A 20,862-nucleotide genomic window follows, 5' to 3' on the forward strand; every position below is an offset into this window, starting at 1 on the left:
CGAAACATGGTGTGTATCAGTGGAGAACACTCAACGGCTGCAGGTGTTCATTAACAGATGCCTGCGGTATATAATTTGGGCCTGGTGGCCTCACAACTGGATCTCAAACAACGAGCTCCATCGCCGTTGTCACCAGAGGCCGATAGCAACAGAAATTCGGGATCTGAAGTGGGGCTGGGTCGGCCACACTCTACGTGAGGGCGGAAACGAAATCTGTAAACAAGCATTAGACTGGAACCCAGCGGGACATCGCAGCAGAGGCAGACCCAGAGGCTCATGGCGGCGAAGCCTCAATAAAGAAATAAAAGAAGTCGACCGAAATATAACCTGGCAACAGGTTAAAGCGATAGCCGGGCAACGCTCAGGATGGAGATCTTCAAGTCGGCCCTTTGCACCACCGGAGGTGTACAGGTCCCATAAGTAAATTGATTTACAATCAAATTCCTTTTTTTTCGTTTTCCACTAATTTTAGCTATGGTAAATAACTTTTCTTCTAGATTTGTCTCTAAGGTGATTTCTTCCTATTGAAATCTTTGGTAAAAGTCGGAGGAAGGAAAGGGTTAAAAAATTAGGAATTGCTTACCTACATATTTCTACTTTTAACAAAACAGATATTAACATTAAGTTTACTATTTGAAAGTTCAAGGTTACGCATAAGGAATGGATTGCTCACAAAAATCCTGAAAGTATCTCATATTCTAACAATCAAGTTCAAATGTAGTTGCATTTATACTGCACACGCACCTTCATATATGAGATAAACGATGAGTTCAAGCACCTTCCACCTTCATTCGCATCGAATGAAAGAAGCAAAGCAACTAGAAAACAATTGCTCGCTGAAAGCATGGGATGCGAAAAGTTACACACCCAAACGTACGATCAAATAGGGGGTTCCTATGCTCACGCAAAACTGCCACCGATCACTGACCAGATAACCTGGTTATTTATCAAAGCTTCCAAGCAAGGTACGCTCGCGCTGAATGATACGCGCAGGTACGAGGGAGGACAATATAATTATGCCGTCACTGTCAGCTGTTACGTATTCGGCATTCCGCTGAGCCGCTTCAGTGACTTGGCTGTTGCATCGATCAACCCACCGCGCTACAAATGCAGCGCTGCCGCTTGAATGACGGTTCTATTTTTAAACAATTTAATTGCGAAAATGGGCGATCAAAAATTCGTTGATTGATTTTTTATTGCTTATATTCGTAATATTTGCCCTTGAAGACTAACTGAATTGATTATATAAATCTATATTTTCCTAAGCTAGAAGTGATCATCAATGTATTGCTAAATGGTGGCGAAAAAATAAAAACTCATTCACATATCGATGATAATGTCTTTCTCGTTACTCATCATCATCATAATTTGCGTCAAAAATTTGGATACATACGGTAGTCGATCGTAATCAAATTCACTAACGTATTACGAGCATTCGGTTTTAAACTTGTTTTAACCTTCCGGGGCTCTTTCGTCCTGAATCACTCATACAGCCTCGCCTCCGTTGTGTACGACTAACGTACTTTTTTTTGCGTGCCGCAATGGTAATCCGTAATCCGTATGGTAATAACTACTATTGTACCTTTAACTTCCGCCTGGTTTCAATGGTCAATGACCTTAAGTACCTACTTAGACGTAATTATTAAAAGCATCTTCTTCTTTTTCAATGGATTTAATTTTCTACTGGTTTGCTTTTAATTTAGTGTTCTATTAGCATTTCCATAGTTATTAATTGAAAGTTTTTCTATGTCTGTCATTATATGGACATTGGATATGAATCTTGTTTGACAAGTACAATAAATGTGCTAAATACCCATGTAATCGAGAAGATTTCCCATCCGAAAATATATAAATAAATATAGCTGGATTGAGAATCTAATTCGAATTCTTACTGGGTCCGATTCCAAATATACATATATGGAAACATCTGACAGTATTTAAACCCAGAAAAATAGTTAAACCTACGCGTTGCTTATCTCGTTACCAAATTAACTCAAATTGACGGAAATCGATTTGAATCAATTATAAAGGTTCTTCATACTAACGGCTATATAGTGTAAATGTTCGCTTATTTCCTTCTAAGATGACTTTTTAGTCGCAAGATGGTGTCTAACTAAGCCAAAGACGCACGAGATATCTCACCTTGACTTGATGGGTTTGTGTATGGAGTAATGATGGCAAAGGTTCATAAAGCGAAGCACTCACTCGGAGACCGGCATTGGTGGCGCTTTTTGATATTCTTATGATGTATGAAACATTCAATTGGCCAGCACGCGCGGTCGGCGGTGGCGCAAACCTTGGCTGAACTCATCAACATTGACGTGAAGAGAGGTGGCTAACGCTGAATGTGTTTGCAGCCGCCACCAGCTGCATATACAAAAGCATGTCTAAGGGGTGGGAATAAGTCCCTTCGTTATTGTTTTTATATCCAAGGTCAAGGGAACTGTTCAAATTCCCTTTTCACGGTCATAATTTTATCTTATCCACTTACAGCTGGAAAAGTCACGAATGTGAAGCAAGTTTATGTGCTTTGTGTTTCTTGGGAACGCAAGTAGATTTAAATTTGGCCTCCCGGAACGGCTTGTCCAACCACCTTTCGAATCCCGAGTTAAAGGGCATATCCAAATTATCTTATCATGTTATACTAAATTTCTATAACAAAATTTGTTAGAAAGCAGGGATTGAATCCTAGAGAGAAAGAGCAAGTCTCTCACTTATCATCTCTGTATACATATACGATATGTAGCATACCGCGAGAAACTTTTTTTGCAAGCTGTCATGATAGAGAACTGATTCGGGATGTTATACCCCATGATAAATTTCTTTTAGAAAGCTCCAAATGTGGGGAGCACTGGCTCTGATGATGCATTTCAACTTGTTCTACACAGCTGGGCTGGGGGCTGCCTATCCGATTCTGTTTTTTCGCACTTGTATACAAGTTTGATAAATTTGTTATCATAGCTTGTTATGATTCGGAACAGTTTTTGCCTCTCTTTTATCGTTGTTCGTTATCTATTGAGAGCGATTTCTGCAAACCCTGTTAGAAAGTTAATGCAGGATGTTGCTAAAATATCTAAATTTACATTAAAAAAATTCGCTACTTGAAACAAAAAGCTTTCAAATTTTGTTACAATTTTATCACAAAAATTACATATTTTGTTAGAAATTTATAACAAAATGAGATACAAAATAAATTATTCACAGTGCAGTTGAATTTTTTCACTGGTCGTAATAGGTCTCCTGATTGTGAACAAGAATCAGATTTTTTTGTTTTTTCTGAACAAGATTATTTTTCAAAAACATGCCCATAACAATTTAGACAACCTTTTCAAATTATATCAGAGTTGTCATATCTGTGGCCGTACACTAATTACGTAAGCATTTTTCTGGGTTTTTCAACTCCCCTCCCTCCATGTAAGATTTTTCCCATACGGATCATTTTTTATTTATATGGAACGAGAGAAAATGGCAGACCCCCCTCCCCCCTAAGTGCTTACGTAATTAATGTACGACCCCTATATGGCTGGAAGACATTGCAACATCTATTTTTATTGCCTACCTTTGGATAATTCGGTGTTAAGCATTTTTTAAACTACACAGGATTTTGTTTTTACACGATTTTTTTTCGATCGTATTTTTGTTCGTGTGACTTCAATTTGCCACCAAAATCTTTGCAACATGTTTCAAAAAATCCTAGATAATTCAAAGAAAAATCACATGGTAATTAATATGCGTTAAGCATTTAGGATGGGTGAAAAATTAAGAAAGTGTAAATCGTGTAAAAACAAAATCCAGTGTATATTATGATAAAATCTTGTTACAAGATTTGAAAGATCCCGGCTAGAAGAGCACAACAAAAACTGTACACAATTTCAACACTTCGTGATATTTAGAACGAATTTTGATAAAATTTTGTTCTCAGTAACCATTATTATTCTAATGGTATAACAAGTTTTATCATAATATTTTTAGAAAATACTTAACAACAAATTGCCCAAAAATAGACAATATAAATTACTAGGGGTATTCACGTAGCGCTTGGTATTCAGTGTATTCCTTGTATACGTGGTATATTTAGCCAAATATTTACGAGCTGGTATTTCTTACAAAGGAAATCAGACTTACGCGACTGTATGCCGATACACTTCGATTTTGATGTGTATTTGTTTACACCGATTTAGAATACCATGTTCAAGGGTATTGATTTGATATTTTTCAGAAAATAAATAACAAACGTAGAATCTTGCTCTAAATAATCGAGGTTCGACAAGTTCCTATGTGCGTACCGGTTTGGGCTGTACATGACATTTGAACGAGGCTGCTTTTCTCATTCTTATATGATGCGTTTTAACAGGGGAAGTGAATTAAACAACTCAGTTGAGTTCAATTGACTTGCCAAAAGTTGAACATATTCAACTTTCTTTTCGTTCAGGTGAATTAAATAAAGGTGCTTACACGTTCAATTCGCGTTTAATTCAAGCGACTTGTTCAATTCATATATCTTGTCTAAACCTAGAATTACGGATAGCGCTAAATAATAGTCGAAATATATGTCGCATGCCTGCATATTCATCAGTCCGCTCCTTGCATCTAGAAGTATTTTAAATTATTATATTATTCTCATTAGCATATTATTCTCAAATAAGCTACAACCAAATCGTCCCAGACCATTTGAACAATATGCAATTATTCTCTCTTTTCGCTATACTTTGACATAAGAAAATATAGAACAGATAATTTTGTTCATTTACACATCAATATACAGAGTACACTGCGTGGAGCATTCACATGAAAGCAGTGGTAAACATTTAGCAAATACGCCTTGGTAAAAATACCACCCTACATGAATACCCCTACTGTTAAGGACAAATTTTTATCAAAATAAGTTATAAATATCACAATGTGCTAAAATTGTATTCAGTTTTTGCTATGCTCTTCTAGTCGGGATGCAATCGATTAGGGTACTATATGAAGAGATACTCATAATTTTTCTTCTAATTCACACACACACACACACATACAGACACCCTGCATATAAGAACGCGATGGCGGACCGTAATTATTAAAGATCATCTCAATATATGAGTCACTGCACAACAACTGTTATGGCAATCAACAACAGAAGCAATGTGCGACATGGCAATTATTGCTGAGTCCTATCGGATCCTCTCTGACAACGGCAACTGGGTGATGGTTGCTATGAAGATTGCGGCTATTCGAGTGGTGGACAGATTTCCTATCCCAGAAGTAGTAGGCAACTCAAGCATGATCGCCCAAATTAACGTAGCTGGTACGTATCCCTTTCTACATGAAAGAGCACAGACTCGATTTTTGGCGAATAAAAAAGCGGTTTTCAAAAAGGACGATCGACAATGGGCCAGATGTTTACTCTGCGATAAATCTTTGATACATTCCGGGAATACAACTTGCGGACTCATCATCTATTTGTGGCTTTCAAAGCAGCATACGACCAAGTGAAACGGATCGACATGAGGCATATAATGCTATGGATTTCCGACAAAGCTTATCAGACTGATTTGTGCGACGCTGGATGGATCCAAATCGTGCGTCAGAATATCTGGCGACGGCGAGACATCCGATTCATTCATGAAGTTCGATAGGGCCTGCTATTTAACATAGCTCTAGAAGGTACAATACGAAGATCTGGTGTGTGCCTTTTAAACGGGAGACTGAAATAATAGGGCTGATCATAAACTCTGTCAAAACTAAGTACCTGCTGGTTGGTAGAGTACGGGGCATTCCAAACGGTGTTTGTTCCGTGGAGGAAATATTTGGGGTTGTTGACGAATTCATATATCTTTGGAACACTTGCTACATGTGATAATAACGTTAGCCGCGAGGTGAAAAGACGCGATGCAGCTGCAAGTAGGACTTTCTACGGTATGCGTAACCAGCTAAAGTCCCGCAGCTTACAGATACGGAAAAAACTAGCTCTGTGAATATCGTTGATTCGTCCAGTCCATGGACGAATGGCCATGTAGCATGGACGTTTAAAGACTATCGAACGACTATTTGTGTAGTATCCTCAAAAGCTACTTCCAGAACCGGATTCTGGATTTTGAATTGAATTCTTTTTTCGAGGCAGAAGTCGATCAGAATTATAGCGGGCGTTACAATGCCCCATACTCAGCTCAACGCTGTATAACGTGATGTGTAACGGTGTGCTAACGCCGAAAGGCGTAAATATCGTCCTCACAATAACCGTCTCAATCCAGCCGTCTGACTTATGCAACCAGGTGGGAGTAGGACTAGTTTATTCCTTTCCGGCTTACGCCGATCCGACCCTGTATCAACCCCCGCATGGTCTCACTAAATCCGCAAAGATTACCATGAGATCAGGAAGGTAACTATTCCAGCTGGGTTCAAGGGAATGAACATGAATAATGCTAAGATACACAGAGAAAGGGCGCAAGGCTGACGTGCTACGACGATGAGCAGCGCTGAAATGTTGGCGGACCTCGGTAAAGAGGCTCGTATTATACGGTAAACGAGACGATCCTCGTCCTAAGAAAGGGCTCACAGGCGGGCGGTACCTCATATGAAGTTGAGTTCAGGACATGAAATCTACAGTTGCAGAAAAGTTTTTTTGTTACTCAAAGTTTATTTGAGTATTCAACCGTGTTCATTACTTGTTATAGAAGATAAGACAAACACCGCAAGATAGTTTTGGTGTATTCTAGGTTATCCAAACTATTCTTGAGTTTGGGACTTAAGATCTACAGCTGCAAGAAAATCATTTTTTTTAGTGCTCAAAGCTTCCATATGCACTCAATTATATCCATTACACCTCCTGGGGGGTTCACGGATATCGTAAGATAGGTTTGTAATATTCTGGTTCATCCAAACTTACCTTCAGTTCGGGTCTTGAGATCTACAGCTAGTTTCGTACTCAAAGCTTCAAAATGCATTCAATTGTATGCATTACATCTCCTGCGAGGTCAACAGATATGATAAGATTGTTTTGGGATACTCCAAACTTCATCCTTGATATCGAGACTTGAAATCTACAGCTGCGAAAGTAGCTCTTTCGTCACTCAAAGTTTCTAAATGTATTTTACCATGTCTATTACAGCTCCCGGAAGATCATTATACATCTAAAGATAGTTTTGATATATTCTGCATCATCTAAGCTTTTCAGCCCCACAGCTGCTTTGGAGGCTTCTTTCGATTGCCTTAAGATTGCATGTAAGACCAAAAGACATTGTAAGATGGTTTCAAATATTCTGGAGTGTCCGAACTTTTCCTTAGTTCGGGACCTGCGATCAACAATTGCAGGGTTTTTATAACAGTCGCGGATTTTGCGATTTTCGCGTTTTTCGATAATTTCGGGGATTTGTCGCGGATTTGCTCTTCCAGTCTTAAAAATCGCGGTTCCTTTAAATGTTGTTGCGAAAAACATTCTCTCAAAAATTCAAAATGTTTATATTTTTAATATGAGTGTATGAGGAGTAAGCAATACTTTGGGATCCGAACACATTATATCCTAATAATATTTTAGTTATCGAATGAATATTGGTTGATATCCACACGATGTTTGCGAATATCGTGCATTATTATTACAATTTGAGGAACGACATTTTATCTGTTTTGCCCTTCAAAGGTTTTATTGACCGGATTGAACGCATTGAAATTCGCCCCTGGGACCGCTGGAACTGAGCTAAAGCATGCCGGTTGTCGTACGTGATTATCCTGGTTGTTATCAACTCTGTCCACTCGTGATAATGCACGCGTAAACCTACTGAAGGATTCGCCTGGTGTTGGTTTGAAAGCAATAAAGCAGCTGGTAAGGATGGTATCGGAGCTGAGCTCATCAAGATGGGCCCGGAAAAGCTGGCCACTTGCCTGCACAAACTGATAGTCAGAATCTGGGAAAACGAACAGCTACCGGAGGAGTGGAAGGAAGGGGTTATATGCCCCATCTACAAGAAAGGTGACAAACTGGAGTGTGAGAACTTTCGAGCGATCACCATCCTTAATGCCGCCTACAAAGTGATATCCCAGATCATCTTCCGTCGTCTGTCACCATTAGTGAACGAGTTCGTGGGAAGTTATCAAGCCGGCTTCGTTGACGGCCGCTCGACAACGGACCAGATCTTTACTGTACGGCAAATCCTTCAAAAATGCCGTGAATACCAGGTCCCAACGCACCATCTGTTCGTTGATTTCAAGGCGGCATACGACAGTATAGACCGCGTAGAGCTATGGAAAATTATGGACGAGAACAGCTTCCCTGGGAAGCTTACCAGACTGATCAAAGCAACGGTGGATGGTGTGCAAAATTGTGTGAAGATCTCGGGCGAACACTCCAGTTCGTTCGAATCGCGCCGGGGACTAAGACAAGGTGATGGACTTTCGTGCCTGTTGTTCAACATTGCGCTAGAAGGTGTCATGCGGAGAGCCGGGTGTAACAGCCGGGGAACGATTTTCAACAGATCCAGTCAATTTATTTGCTTCGCGGATGACATGGACATTGTCGGCCGAACATTTGCAAAGGTGGCAGAACTGTACACCCGCCTGAAACGTGAAGCAACTAAAGTTGGACTGGTGGTGAATGCGTCAAAGACAAAGTACATGCTTGTGGGTGGAACCGAGCGCGACAGGGTCCGCCTGGGAAGCAGTGTTACAATAGACGGGGATACCTTCGAGGTGGTCGAGGAATTCGTCTACCTCGGATCCTTGCTAACGGCTGACAACAACGTTAGTCGTGAAATACGAAGGCGCATCATCTGTGGAAGTCGGGCCTACTACGGGCTCCAGAAGAAACTGCGGTCGAAAAAGATTCGCCACCGCACCAAATGTGTCATGTACAAGACGTTAATAAGACCGGTAGTCCTCTACGGACATGAAACATGGACAATGCTCGAGGAGGACTCGGAGTATTTGAGAGACGGGTGCTTAGGACCATCTTTGGCGGTGTACAAGAAGACGGTGTGTGGCGGCGAAGAATGAACCATGAGCTCGCCCAGCTCTACGGCGAACCCAGTATCCAGAAGGTAGCTAAAGCCGGAAGGGTACGATGGGCAGGGCATGTTGCAAGAATGCCGGACAGCAACCCTGCAAAGATGGTGTTCGCTTCCGATCCGGCAGGTACGAGACGACGTGGAGCGCAGCGAGCGAGATGGGCAGACCAGGTGCAGAACGACTTGGCGAGCGTGGGGCGTATTCGAGGATGGAGAGATGCGGCCTCGAACCGTGTATTGTGGCGTCAAATTGTTGATTCAGTGTTATCTGTATAGATGTAGACTAAATAAATGAAATGAATGGTTTGAAATCGGGTGCATGTTAGGTCAAGTTTGAAAAATAACACTTTTTCGATTCGCGCAACTCCTGTTGAGGACCTCTCTGGAGAATTAGTTTGGGAAAATCGAGTTCTTAAGGATTCTAGTCCTCTGGGCTTCTAAATTGTTAACACATAAATTATTGCTCTTCATTATTATTATTGACCAAACTGTGATTTACATGAACCCCTACGCCATCTGAAAAACTTAGTTAAGGGTGCGGCCACAGTAGACGCGAAATGCGATGCGAAGCGAAGCATCCATACGATTTGGTAGCTTCTTATTATTGATTGTTATTCCTTTGCACGCAATTTTCGCGCGACGTCGCGTAGACGCGTCTTATATGGCCGGCACCTAAGACTTCGTATCTATGTCAGTTCAAATGTGTAGAATTAAAAACTGCGGCTTCCCACTTCGTTCCACCATGGGTTCGGAGTCGCCAACTGTTCTTATCATTCTAGATTCAATGTATGCTATTGCAGGCCTCGAAACCCATCACCTACTTTGGCTGAATTTGAAAGTCAGTTCTGCTTGATCGAATAGCCTATTGATGAGTTTTGTCATTTGATAAAATAATGTCCTATACTTTATTTTCAGTGAAATTTGAATCTTTTAGATTTGACATCAAAACACTACCGAGTGCTAGAGCCTGCACATTTTTTATGCTTTATCATTCAAAACATCATGCGGCATAAATTATTTCATTTTTTTCTTTTGATCAGAGTACCGATAGATTAAAAGCAACAATATTGAAATTTTGCATTGAAATATGTTTCTACGTGATAAGGCCATTATTTTTGTTTGTCGTGAATATTTATGACATTGATAAATTATCTGAAATCTGAGCACGTTTGAAATGTGTAAAGTAATTTATCACATTAAACTGAGTCCGATTTTCATCCGCGAGGCACTTTCAACGGTAAACATCAATAAAATCAATATGCTAATTATGCTTCTTTCTGCACATGGTAAGTACGCTCAGTGACAGTCGAATGAATGAATTTATGAGTGGAGTAGTCGACTAACCATGTCATTCTATGTTTTGAAAAATCATGCGATGTTTTGTCAAAATTCGGACCGAAGTTGCTTCATGAAGATGAGCTCTGATTCTAGAAGTTATTGTCCTTGTATATATCAGCTGATTGTTTGGATATACTGTTGTAGGTCACCAAAAATGTCCTTGAGTTGAGAGTTCGGGACTTCAGATCTACTTCTACTAAAAAGCATAAATTTTCTATATGTATTCGACCATGCGTATTACAACTCCTGGAAGGACAAAAGACATCAGCCAGTTTTGGAATGTTATAGGTCATCTAAGCTGTATTTTAGCACAGCATGTACGATATTGAGCTTTCTTTCATCTTTCTTGAAATATGTTCAAACCAGTTCATCACATCTATTGGAAGGTAGAAAATACCGCTAGGTTATTCTGGGATTGTAGTTTTATTCCTTACAAAAAAATTTGATACGTGTTCAACCACATACATTACATCTCCTGGTATGTAAGTATAACATACATCGCCAGATAGTTTACATAGATATTCTAGGTAATCCAAACCAGGGTTGTTAATCGATAAATTATCGTCATTAAGTTAACGCCAACTTTGATAACGATAACGCTTTTACGATAATGCTTCGTTGGCGATAAAGTGAGCGTTGAATTAACGTTATCGTTATCGAGTATTCGTTGATTTATCGATAATTATCGAGTTAACTGTAACATGTACTACGGTTCAAAGTACAAATATTCACAAGTTGGATTTGCAATATCTATTTAAAAAATATTGTATCGCCTTACAATATTCAGAAACGCCTTTAAATCCTGGAATTAAATAGGGATTCAAGGAGGTCACAGAATTGACCAAATCATTTTTATTCAATCAATAAAGTTCTTACAAAGTCGCAGTTGTTCATAGTAGAGAATCTGAGAGCATTTTGAATGTCTACCCATACTTGTTTAATCTAGCATGATTAACAAAACGTCTGTTTAGAAGATCCGGAGCACCCAGTTATATGAATATTTTATGACTCAAAGACTAAACTGCTTAGTCCAACTAAATCATATTGAATAGGTAACGAGGCTAGTCCACCAAACTGTTGAGAGAATGTTTACTCGTTACTGGTGCTGCCTGGAATGCACCACAACAGATCAAATAAATGTCTAGTACTTGAATCCCAATATATTGCCGAGGGGTTCCGATTCCAGGTGAATATTATTGCTTATACGATAAGGATTAGCAAGGGAAAGTCATCATGCTCTCTCATTAAAAGCGTATTTATATTTAAGTGTCACTGTCTCAGAGAAATAACTGGGTACTGCAAATTTTTGCGATCTTCTTATTCGAACATATATGCTGCATAGTGAGAAAAAACCCTAACCACCAACAGAGCACCTCACTTCTCATCGTTTCGTAGAGTAGCAGGCATTAAGTAATATATTTAGAGTGGCCCAACTCTAAATATCAACTCTCATCAACCAGCTGCAAACAATTTATTTCACTCTCGGCTTCTGTCAAAATTTTACACCAACTTCATTCGCGTAATCTAGTAACCCCATTATCGCAAAATTATCGAGTTAACTTACGTTAAATTATCTAACTCCGATAATAATTCAGTTGATTCATCATTATCGTAGCAACCGATAACGTTGATCACAATCAACTTTATCGGCGATAACAATAAATTAACGATTAACAACCCTGATCCAAACTATCCTTGAGGTGCAATCAACAGTTATCAACTCAAGGACAATTTGGATGACCTAGCACATCCCAAAAAAATATTTTCCAACTTGTTTTGTCATCTCTCCATTATTAACACGAAAACAAATCAAACATATGAAATTTACTGGCTAATACCGCTAAGAAGTTTGGACCTGAAGGGGTTAAACCAAATGATTGAAATTTAAATAGCCCTAAGGAAACTGTTTCTGTCATTGTCAGAATTCCTACTGGTCAGCGAACAGCAGCTATGGGGACTGAACAAAATAAAAACTGCACAGATTTCATTCAAAATCTCGAAGTAGCTACCTTTAGAATTCTAGAAATCTATAATAAATGTTACGATTTGTGGATTGTAACAAAGCTCGTGGCATATACATAGCAACTGATTATAATCCTTAGAAATATTAAAAAATGTGTTGCTTTTCTAATCTATGTTTTATGGAAAACACTATCGTCCCCTTACTACGTCGTGTCCCATCCATCAGCACTACACTATTTGCAAAAGTTCACTTTTTCTCAATGCATTTGTTTTCAACCACATACATACCTGCCTACATGCTACGCTACATGTGTTATTGATGTTCATACAGGTGTCGGTCGGCTGGTGCGGTAGATGACGGTGGTGGCCAGTAATTGACCGCTATTAAAACTACGCGCCTCCGCCACACACTCATCTTTCCATACCAAGCATCGCCTCTCCTGAGCATGCATTATAAAACACGTCTGAATAATACAGAGGCAACAGCCGGTTTGTTGCCGGTGGATATGATATCGTGTACCGACCGACCAATAGTATCAATCGTCATCATTACCAGGGGCTGTTTATAAATTGCATAACACTGTTGTTCGTTTAATTGAGTTTAAATCACCTGTTCTAATAGATTCATCATCTTATTTGATTTATGACTTAATATTAATAACAATTTCTTAACGTATTAACCTCTCTCTTATCTCTGTATTTATGTTTCCCAACAGGACCATATCAACCGAGCAATGATATGCTGTTGACTTTCTACTCGCTTTTCAAACAAGCGACCAACGGAAAGTGCGGTGAGCGGAAACCGGCATTCTGGGATGTTGTCAAGAAGTATGTATATGCACTCGATTTGTCACCTCTATTTTCGTTTGTAATCAATCGCGGTCAATCTTCTTCCAGAGCCAAATGGGACGCGTGGAATCGGTTGGGCGAAATGCCAAGAGAAGTGGCAATGCAGAAGTATGTCGATGAGTTGAAGAAGGTAAGCATCCGAGTTAGAGTTTCTTTGTACCGAACATTATGTCACATTATGTCTTCTTGAAACTTTTATTGAAATTTTGCTATTGCGATAAATAGAACAATGGAAACTACATTTTTGAAATTTTCAAATGAGAAGTAAATGGTTCTAAACTTGCTTTATGTTTGTGTTACCTTAGTTAGAGTCATAAAGTACCCGTCGCAGCCTTAAGCAGTTTGCAATGCTTTGTTAGCTGAACAGAACTAAATATTTTTTTAAACTAATTTTATTTGCTAATATTATTTAATTCATGCATTCATCTCTTAGACTAGGTGTTGTGTGTTTTCTTAACACTATCATCCTTATTTGCTGTGATACATTTTTAGTTATCATTAATAGATTTCAATTGCCAGTTAGGACTTTTCCACTGTAGGAATTACAATATTTTAAACTTAACTACACTAAACCTAATTTATACGAAGGGTACAAAGAGCTAATCGTTGCAATAGAAGATTGCAACGATTTTTGGCTAAAATTTTAAATTATTTTATTAAACATTTGTTGCAATCTCTCAATATTAGAAATTCTATGAAGTTTTACGGAGGTAACTTCAGAATCATTTTCAAAATTTTATTCTGAATCCTCTGGAGTGCCTTCTTTTTGGTATTGCAGCAACTAGTCCATATTGGCTCAGCATACAACATAACTGGTCTTAAAATTTGTTTGTAAATCAAAAGTTTATTCTTAAGACGAAGTTTTGATTTTCTGTTTACAAGTGGATATAGACACTTTATATATTTGTACATTTGGTTTGAAGGCCTTCAATGTGATTTTTGAAAGTTATTTTTCGATCTAACAGAAGTCCTAAATATTTAGCATCGCTAGACCAATTAAATGGAACCCCATTCATAGTGACAATATGTCTGCTAGGAGGTTGCAAATAAGAAGCTCTCGTCTTATGTGGGAAAATTATAAGCTGAGTTTTGGAAGCATTCGGAAAAATTTTCCATTTTTGCAAGTAAGTGGAGAAAATTTCCAAACTTTTTTTGCCCCTGTCCACGGATGATGGGGTCAACGTTGATAAGTCAAGTGTCTGCATATTGTTAAAATTGTGAAATAATTTGTTCTTTTATAGTACACATTGCTAGTATTATTAGTACTCACCACATTACCGTTAGACGAAAACGAGATGAATTTAAATGCATCCGAGTAAGGTTACACTATAAGCAGTACTGAAGTACGTATTTTAATCCCGGTAACATTTCAATTTAACAGATTGGTTCAAAATATGTAGTTGTTAAAATAGCATAGCAGGCTCAATTTTTTAAGATTGTTTGGTGAACGGTTCTAAACTGTGGCCCATTTTGGCTTTTCGATTCAGTTTCGACTGCTTTCACTAGATAATTTTCAAAACTTTGGACGATTATTGATATTCATCAAATTGTAATACGATATTTTAGTTTCAAAATAATTTTTCATGAAAGGTGTTTATTTGAAATATAGTCAGCAATTCAAATTTAACGAGGTGTATCGTGTATACCTATACCATATACACATCAACATAATTGTATTTTATGTGACCAAAAGATCCAACGAGTAGTACATATTTTTAATGATGTTATTCATATAAATCAATGCTTCATAATCGTAAAATTCATTCATTTAGCTAGGAAATAGACGCAATGAAGCATTACCATACCATTGATAACTGAATCTTGGACAATGGACCAGACTTTAAAGACTTGAATTTTGAAGAGCGGAATAGAACATGATCATTTGACTACTTAAATTTATGATATCAGACAGTACTGTAAAGGATATGACGCCATAATCTTGATCAACCGCCAAAATAATGGAAGCTCTCAGATTAATATGTCAATTTATTGCAATAGTACTTAAATTAATTTATTGTATATTTACGATACCATTTAAATTATTCCATGTTGAAACATCCACTAGTATGATCCCATCACATTACATCAAAGTGTTATGGCTCGGCTGCGGTGACGCGTTTTGACAGAAAATACAGAATTACTGTCAAGATGCGCCGTTGCGTTAATCGCTGTAGAACGGCCTTTACTTGGAGATGGCATCAGTACCACCACCCGTTGTCAACATAGACTACTATTCGGTATTGAATGTCGGCTCCAAGAAAACATTAAATCAACTTTACATGTTAATTATTCGGAAAACATTCATGCGCGTGATGAGCTTTCATTATTATTATTATTTGTTTTTTAAACTGACAGACTGCGGGAAGGGAAATGTATCGGTATGATCACAATACGAACCCAGACCGCAGTGACCTAGTGAGCAACATAGCTTGAATCGTCTGCTAGTATTGTGTATCACATGGAGAGCCCAGCCGAGATACCAGTCTATTAAGACTACAACTCTCGGTCAACTCTCGAAAAAAAAAAAAAAAATTCCAAACTTTTTTGCAATCTACTAAATACAAATGACACGAAGGCTTCGCCCTTTGGCTGAGAGGCCCGTGTCATCTGCATACAAAGATTTTTGACACCCTGGTGGTAAATCAGGTAAGTCTGAAGTAAATATGTTATACAATATGGGCCCCAGTATGCTGCCTTGGGGAACACTAGTTCTTACAGGTAATCTATCAGATTTAGAATTCTGATAGTTTACCTGCAGTGAGCGAACTGATAAATAATTTTGGATCAGTTTAATAATGTACAAAGGAAAATTTAAATTCATCAATTTTATAATCAAAGCTTCATGCCAAACACTGTCAAATGCTTTCTCTATATCATGAAAAGCAACTCCAGTTGAATATCCTTCAGATTTGTTAGTCGAATTGAATTCGTAACTCTTAATAACTGATGAGCGGTTGAATGCCCATGGCGCAAACCAAATTGCTCATCGGCAAAAATAGAATCGTCATTAATATGAACCATCATTCTATTCAAAATAATCTTTTCAAACAGTTTGCTTATTGAAGAAAGCAAACTGATTGGGCGATAACTAGATAATGTTTGAAAAAATCCTAACGTGCAAATTTATGACAAATGTTTAGCTTCTGATTTTTTTTTAAATAACCGTAAATCGCACATTTGCAATTATGTTACTCAAATGTCCAGGAAATAAAGAGGAATAATAATATAATAAACTAGTAATGATTTGTCATAAATTCAAGATTTTTGTAGAACAACGATTTTTAGGGGAAACAGTGTTTTTATGCACAAAATCACTTTAACATGATCAAAACGTGAACAAAACGAATCGCAATGTTCACAAGACTCGTAGAATACACGTTTATATCTCTAGTTAGATTTTTTTTTAAATTGAAAATAGTCCAAAAATACTAAATCGACTGAGGCTGAGCTGAAAATTCGACAGGAGGCTTATTTTAGCATAAGAATTGTGATTCTGGGCTGGCCGGTTGAATTTTTGATTATTTTTGAAAACATGAAGAGGTCTAATGTTTATGACCTGATACATTTCCAGACCAAAATTCCTGGTCAGATCCGAGTTATTGCTAAAAAATTAGGCTGACCATACGTACCGTATTTAACGGGACAGTCCCGTTTTTAGACCTTATTGTACTGTCCCGTCGTAATCTAAAAAATCCTCAATTTGTTCCGTTTTTTCATTGATTCTTCCAAAGAGCTCCAAAATATTATTCAAACAAATTCAATATTTTAGGATTTTTATTTAAAATCAAATACAAAGAAAGTGAACGGAACCCATAACAAAGTGGTAGATGTTTTGTTATTAGTGTTGCTTTTAAATAATGTTATTTATGCCGTTATGTATTTTGTATGAATTGATTTTTCTTAAGGCTTTTAATAGTAATGACAACGAAGGCATTAAAATTTTACCAATTTTATCTGTGGATTGAATGGAACTGGTAACTTGGTAGGCAAGTACAGTAGCCGTTCGATAACTGCAAAATGTTTACTTTTCAGTTAACGAATGCCGTTCAATAACTGCAACGCATTCTAGACGTCAAACGGTTGTCAATCGACGTCAGATGCAATAAAAGTGCATCTAAATGTGCAGCGCAATGCAGCTATCATTGAGTCTGACATCAGTTTGAAGTTTAGCGGGCCGATAACTGCAAAACTGTTGCAACTATCGAATTGCAGTTAAAAAGCATTGCAGTTAAATGACTTGCAGTTATCGAACGTCTACTATATATCCTGAAAATCCGGTCACGCCTCAACATCAATAAAATGCAGCGCAGCGACAGACATTCTAATTGCCAGATTTAGTTATTTTTATTTTTTTCTTCTTGCGAAGTAGGTAATTCCATCTTTTTAAATCTGCTTTACCAAATATTTTTCAATCGATTGATTCTGTTCGAAACATTAATTTCAATGAGAAAGTCTTTCTGAATAATTCTGAATAATTCGAAATCATCCACTGTAAAAAAAACGACGACATTAAAAAATAATTTATAAATCAGCTGAACAAAATCGAGTTTAAGGAAGTTTCAATCCGAGGAATTTAAGGCTAGTTTACAGATCAGGAACTTGTCTGCAAATTTCGCTCCCATATGTGTGAGCGGGATTTATTGGATTCCGTTGTAGAAAATTAGAATTTCGGCCCGATTCAAAATACAATCCGGCGGAAATCTCCGAGAGTCCGAGCTGTAAATCAGCCTATAATTTAGCCAGGATTTGTTTTACTTTTCGCGACAAATTTGCACGAGTCCTGCCTCATGGAAACAAAATTAATGGACAAGATTCCCGAGGTGTGAGGCTACTCTTAGCGTCATTTTAATCAATTTCGATCAAAAAGAACCGTGAATTGATAAGATTTAGCATTTATCATGGAAATAATTTAAATTACATTTTATCATTATTATTCTTTGCTTGTTGAGATTTTTGTTATTCTTATACGTAGATTTTCTCTCACTTATATTCATGAAAAAGGGTTTTAGCACGGGAAATCAATAATCCCACCCTACTGCTCTTTTCGCATTTGTCTTTTGACATTTTGTTTCGTAATATTATTTTTTCTTATCGGCTTTGCAAAATACTCCGAGATTTTTTTTGACGTAGTACTACGTCTGTATTTTCTATATTGGGGTACACTTTCGATCAAGGATGAGTCAACGCTTCTTTGTATTTATTTGAAAATACTGATTTTTAATTATTTATTATCGATAATTGATGAAAAGTTTACAAATAGGTAAACTAACCAATCACGTACATGCATCACTAGCACAGACATCAAAAATCAATCACTTGCGGGTTTGGATCTAATCCTCAGTTTGAACAAGATTTTACGCATAGCAGACACATCAAAGCGATCGTAGCGGAGCGGACACAGCATCACGGAGGCGCTAATAAGCTTTTCAAAGAAAATCCATCGCATTGGTGGTGGTGCTCGATGTGTTGCTCCAGATCATTCTCCAGATTCCTCAACGAACCAGAATTTCATATGAAGAAAAGGTTGACCATTAAAATAGCACTGTTGCAATCCCGCACCGCCAGTGCCGATGCTGAAAATTTATTACAAATTGTGGTGTCAGTTAGTTGGAAAGGAACATTAGAAAAAGAAAATTGGCTCTTCTCAGGACCAACATTTTATGAAAAGAAAGAGTTAATTGCGAAAATGGACTGTTTCAGTGGCATCGGGATTGGCGTGGTAGTTTGATCGCTGTTAGTGATCCATTAAATCCATCCATTAAAATTCACTACATCATCTCCCTCCGACGCGCTATCAAATTCGCTATTTACGATTGAGTTTTGTACTTTGAAGAAAGTTTATTTCGGATAGTCGGATCAACCTTCTTTTGTATAAAATCAATGAAGACGCCACCTCAGTGGAAACTATCTACAGCAACCACCCATCGGTGAACGTCACTCGGACAGACAGATGCCGAAAGATAATGTTTTGTAATATGAAGAAACTTCGTCTTGAGTCAAATTTCTGTTGTCATTCCTCGCAACAATACGCATCTTAGATAAACAACATCTCATAACCAAATTCAGAATCTTGCGAGAAAGTTTCATTGAATTCTTAGAATTTATCATTCTCCGAACGGTCCGTTGTCTGTGGAAACCCGATCGAAATGGCTCGCGCGCGCCGAAAAGCAGCTTTCTTATATCTAATGAAGTAATTCCATTAGCCCCATCCCTTCATTAATCGTTATGAGTGCACATTATATTTACACCTATATCAGACCACAAAGGGCCGGAGCTAACGGGTTTAATTTATTGAATACAAGAAAGCTGCTCTTCGGCGCACGCGAGCCATTTTGATCGGGATTTCGCAGAGAGCGGTTAGATAAGATTTTACGCAGAGCCGACGCAGCGGAGTGAACACAGCAGAACGAAGGCGCTCTGGTAGCATTTTCAAAGGAAAATCATTGAATTGGTGGTGGAAGTCTGCGTTAGTGGTCGTCATTCAACCTCAACAAACCAGCATTTTATGTGAAGAAAGGGTTGATTACAAAAATGACGGCTGTTTCGATCCCGTGCGATGCAGTGGCAATGCTGAAAATTTATTCCTAATGGTGGCGTCTTGGCGAAAACTCATCGGGTGGTTGTCGAGCAATAACAGCACGAAGTAGAATTCTAACCCTAACGTTTCGACAAGCATTTGGTTGCAGTTAGTTATTGGAAAGGTGCATTGGGGACACAAAATTGGTCCTTTTCAGGACCAGCATCTTCTGAACAGAAAGGGTTGATTGCAAAATGGACTGTTTCCGTGGAACCGGCGTTTGGCGTGATAGTTCGGTTGCTGTGAGCGATTCCATTCATTCGAACAAATTTGTTGCGTTGTCACTCACCGACGCGCGCTTATGATTCTGCTATAGAAGCGTAACTTTCTGTCAACGCCAAACTATTAATTTTGGACTTTGATGAACAATAATGGAGCTTTTCAATCCTCAACTACAACAAAACATAATCAAAATCTTGTGAGGAAATTCCATTTGACTGCTACTGACGCCATCCATTTGAACAAACTCATTGCATCATCTCCCTCCGACGCGCGCTGGTGGTTGTGCTACCAAAGGGCAACTTTCTGTCGTCGCCAAACGATGGTAACCCGGAAAAAAACGATATCATTTCTAATTACTAACGAAACAAAACCAAAGAATCTTGCCACAAAATTTCACTTTCCGTCGACGACGGCCAAATCGATGAAGACGCCACCTTAGGGAAAATGTCGTTTAGCTGCCTTAGTTTTTCAAATGGTGCATTATTAAAAACAATAAATCTTTCCAAAATCGTCATTGTCGTTTAAACAGCCGAACAGTCTGTTTGTCTGGATAAACAATTTTCCTAACGGTCAAAACCTCTTCTTGGATAAATAGTTTAAGTCCTGAAAAGGACTGTTTGTAATTTATTCGTGAAGTCCTTCTCACGTTGCCACCAGCGCTATAGAAAACGATGCATGTACGCTTCCATCGCAGGCGGAAGCCGAACGTTGCAAATAAATATATTTGTGTTTAGTTTCGCGCCACCTCCGAATCTGCTTATTTTTCCTTTATTCCGGACATTTTTGAGCATAATGTCTTCTAGGATTCTGATGATATCCACTAAAAGATAGACGAATGGCTTCAGTGGCGATGCGGCCGATGAGTCGTTCCTTTTCCACGGCTGGTTCATCCAACTGGGAGCTACTTTCAGTTTCTTGATTCGATTGACCTCC

General features: G+C 38.3%; 1 protein-coding gene across 1 annotated transcript in view; it reads left to right on the plus strand.

Moving 5' to 3' along the window:
• The window catches only part of LOC134204173 (acyl-CoA-binding domain-containing protein 5), a 72,652-nt gene that overhangs the window by 39,803 nt on the left and 11,987 nt on the right, over positions 1–20,862 (plus strand). Inside the window, exons 3-4 of the mRNA XM_062679004.1 lie at positions 12,998–13,109; positions 13,179–13,260. Coding sequence (XP_062534988.1) covers positions 12,998–13,109; positions 13,179–13,260 — 194 coding nt within the window. The remainder of the gene's footprint in view (positions 1–12,997; positions 13,110–13,178; positions 13,261–20,862) is intronic.

This window comes from Armigeres subalbatus, chromosome 1 (assembly GCF_024139115.2).
Source record: "Armigeres subalbatus isolate Guangzhou_Male chromosome 1, GZ_Asu_2, whole genome shotgun sequence".
In the NCBI taxonomy this organism is placed as follows: domain Eukaryota; kingdom Metazoa; phylum Arthropoda; class Insecta; order Diptera; family Culicidae; genus Armigeres; species Armigeres subalbatus.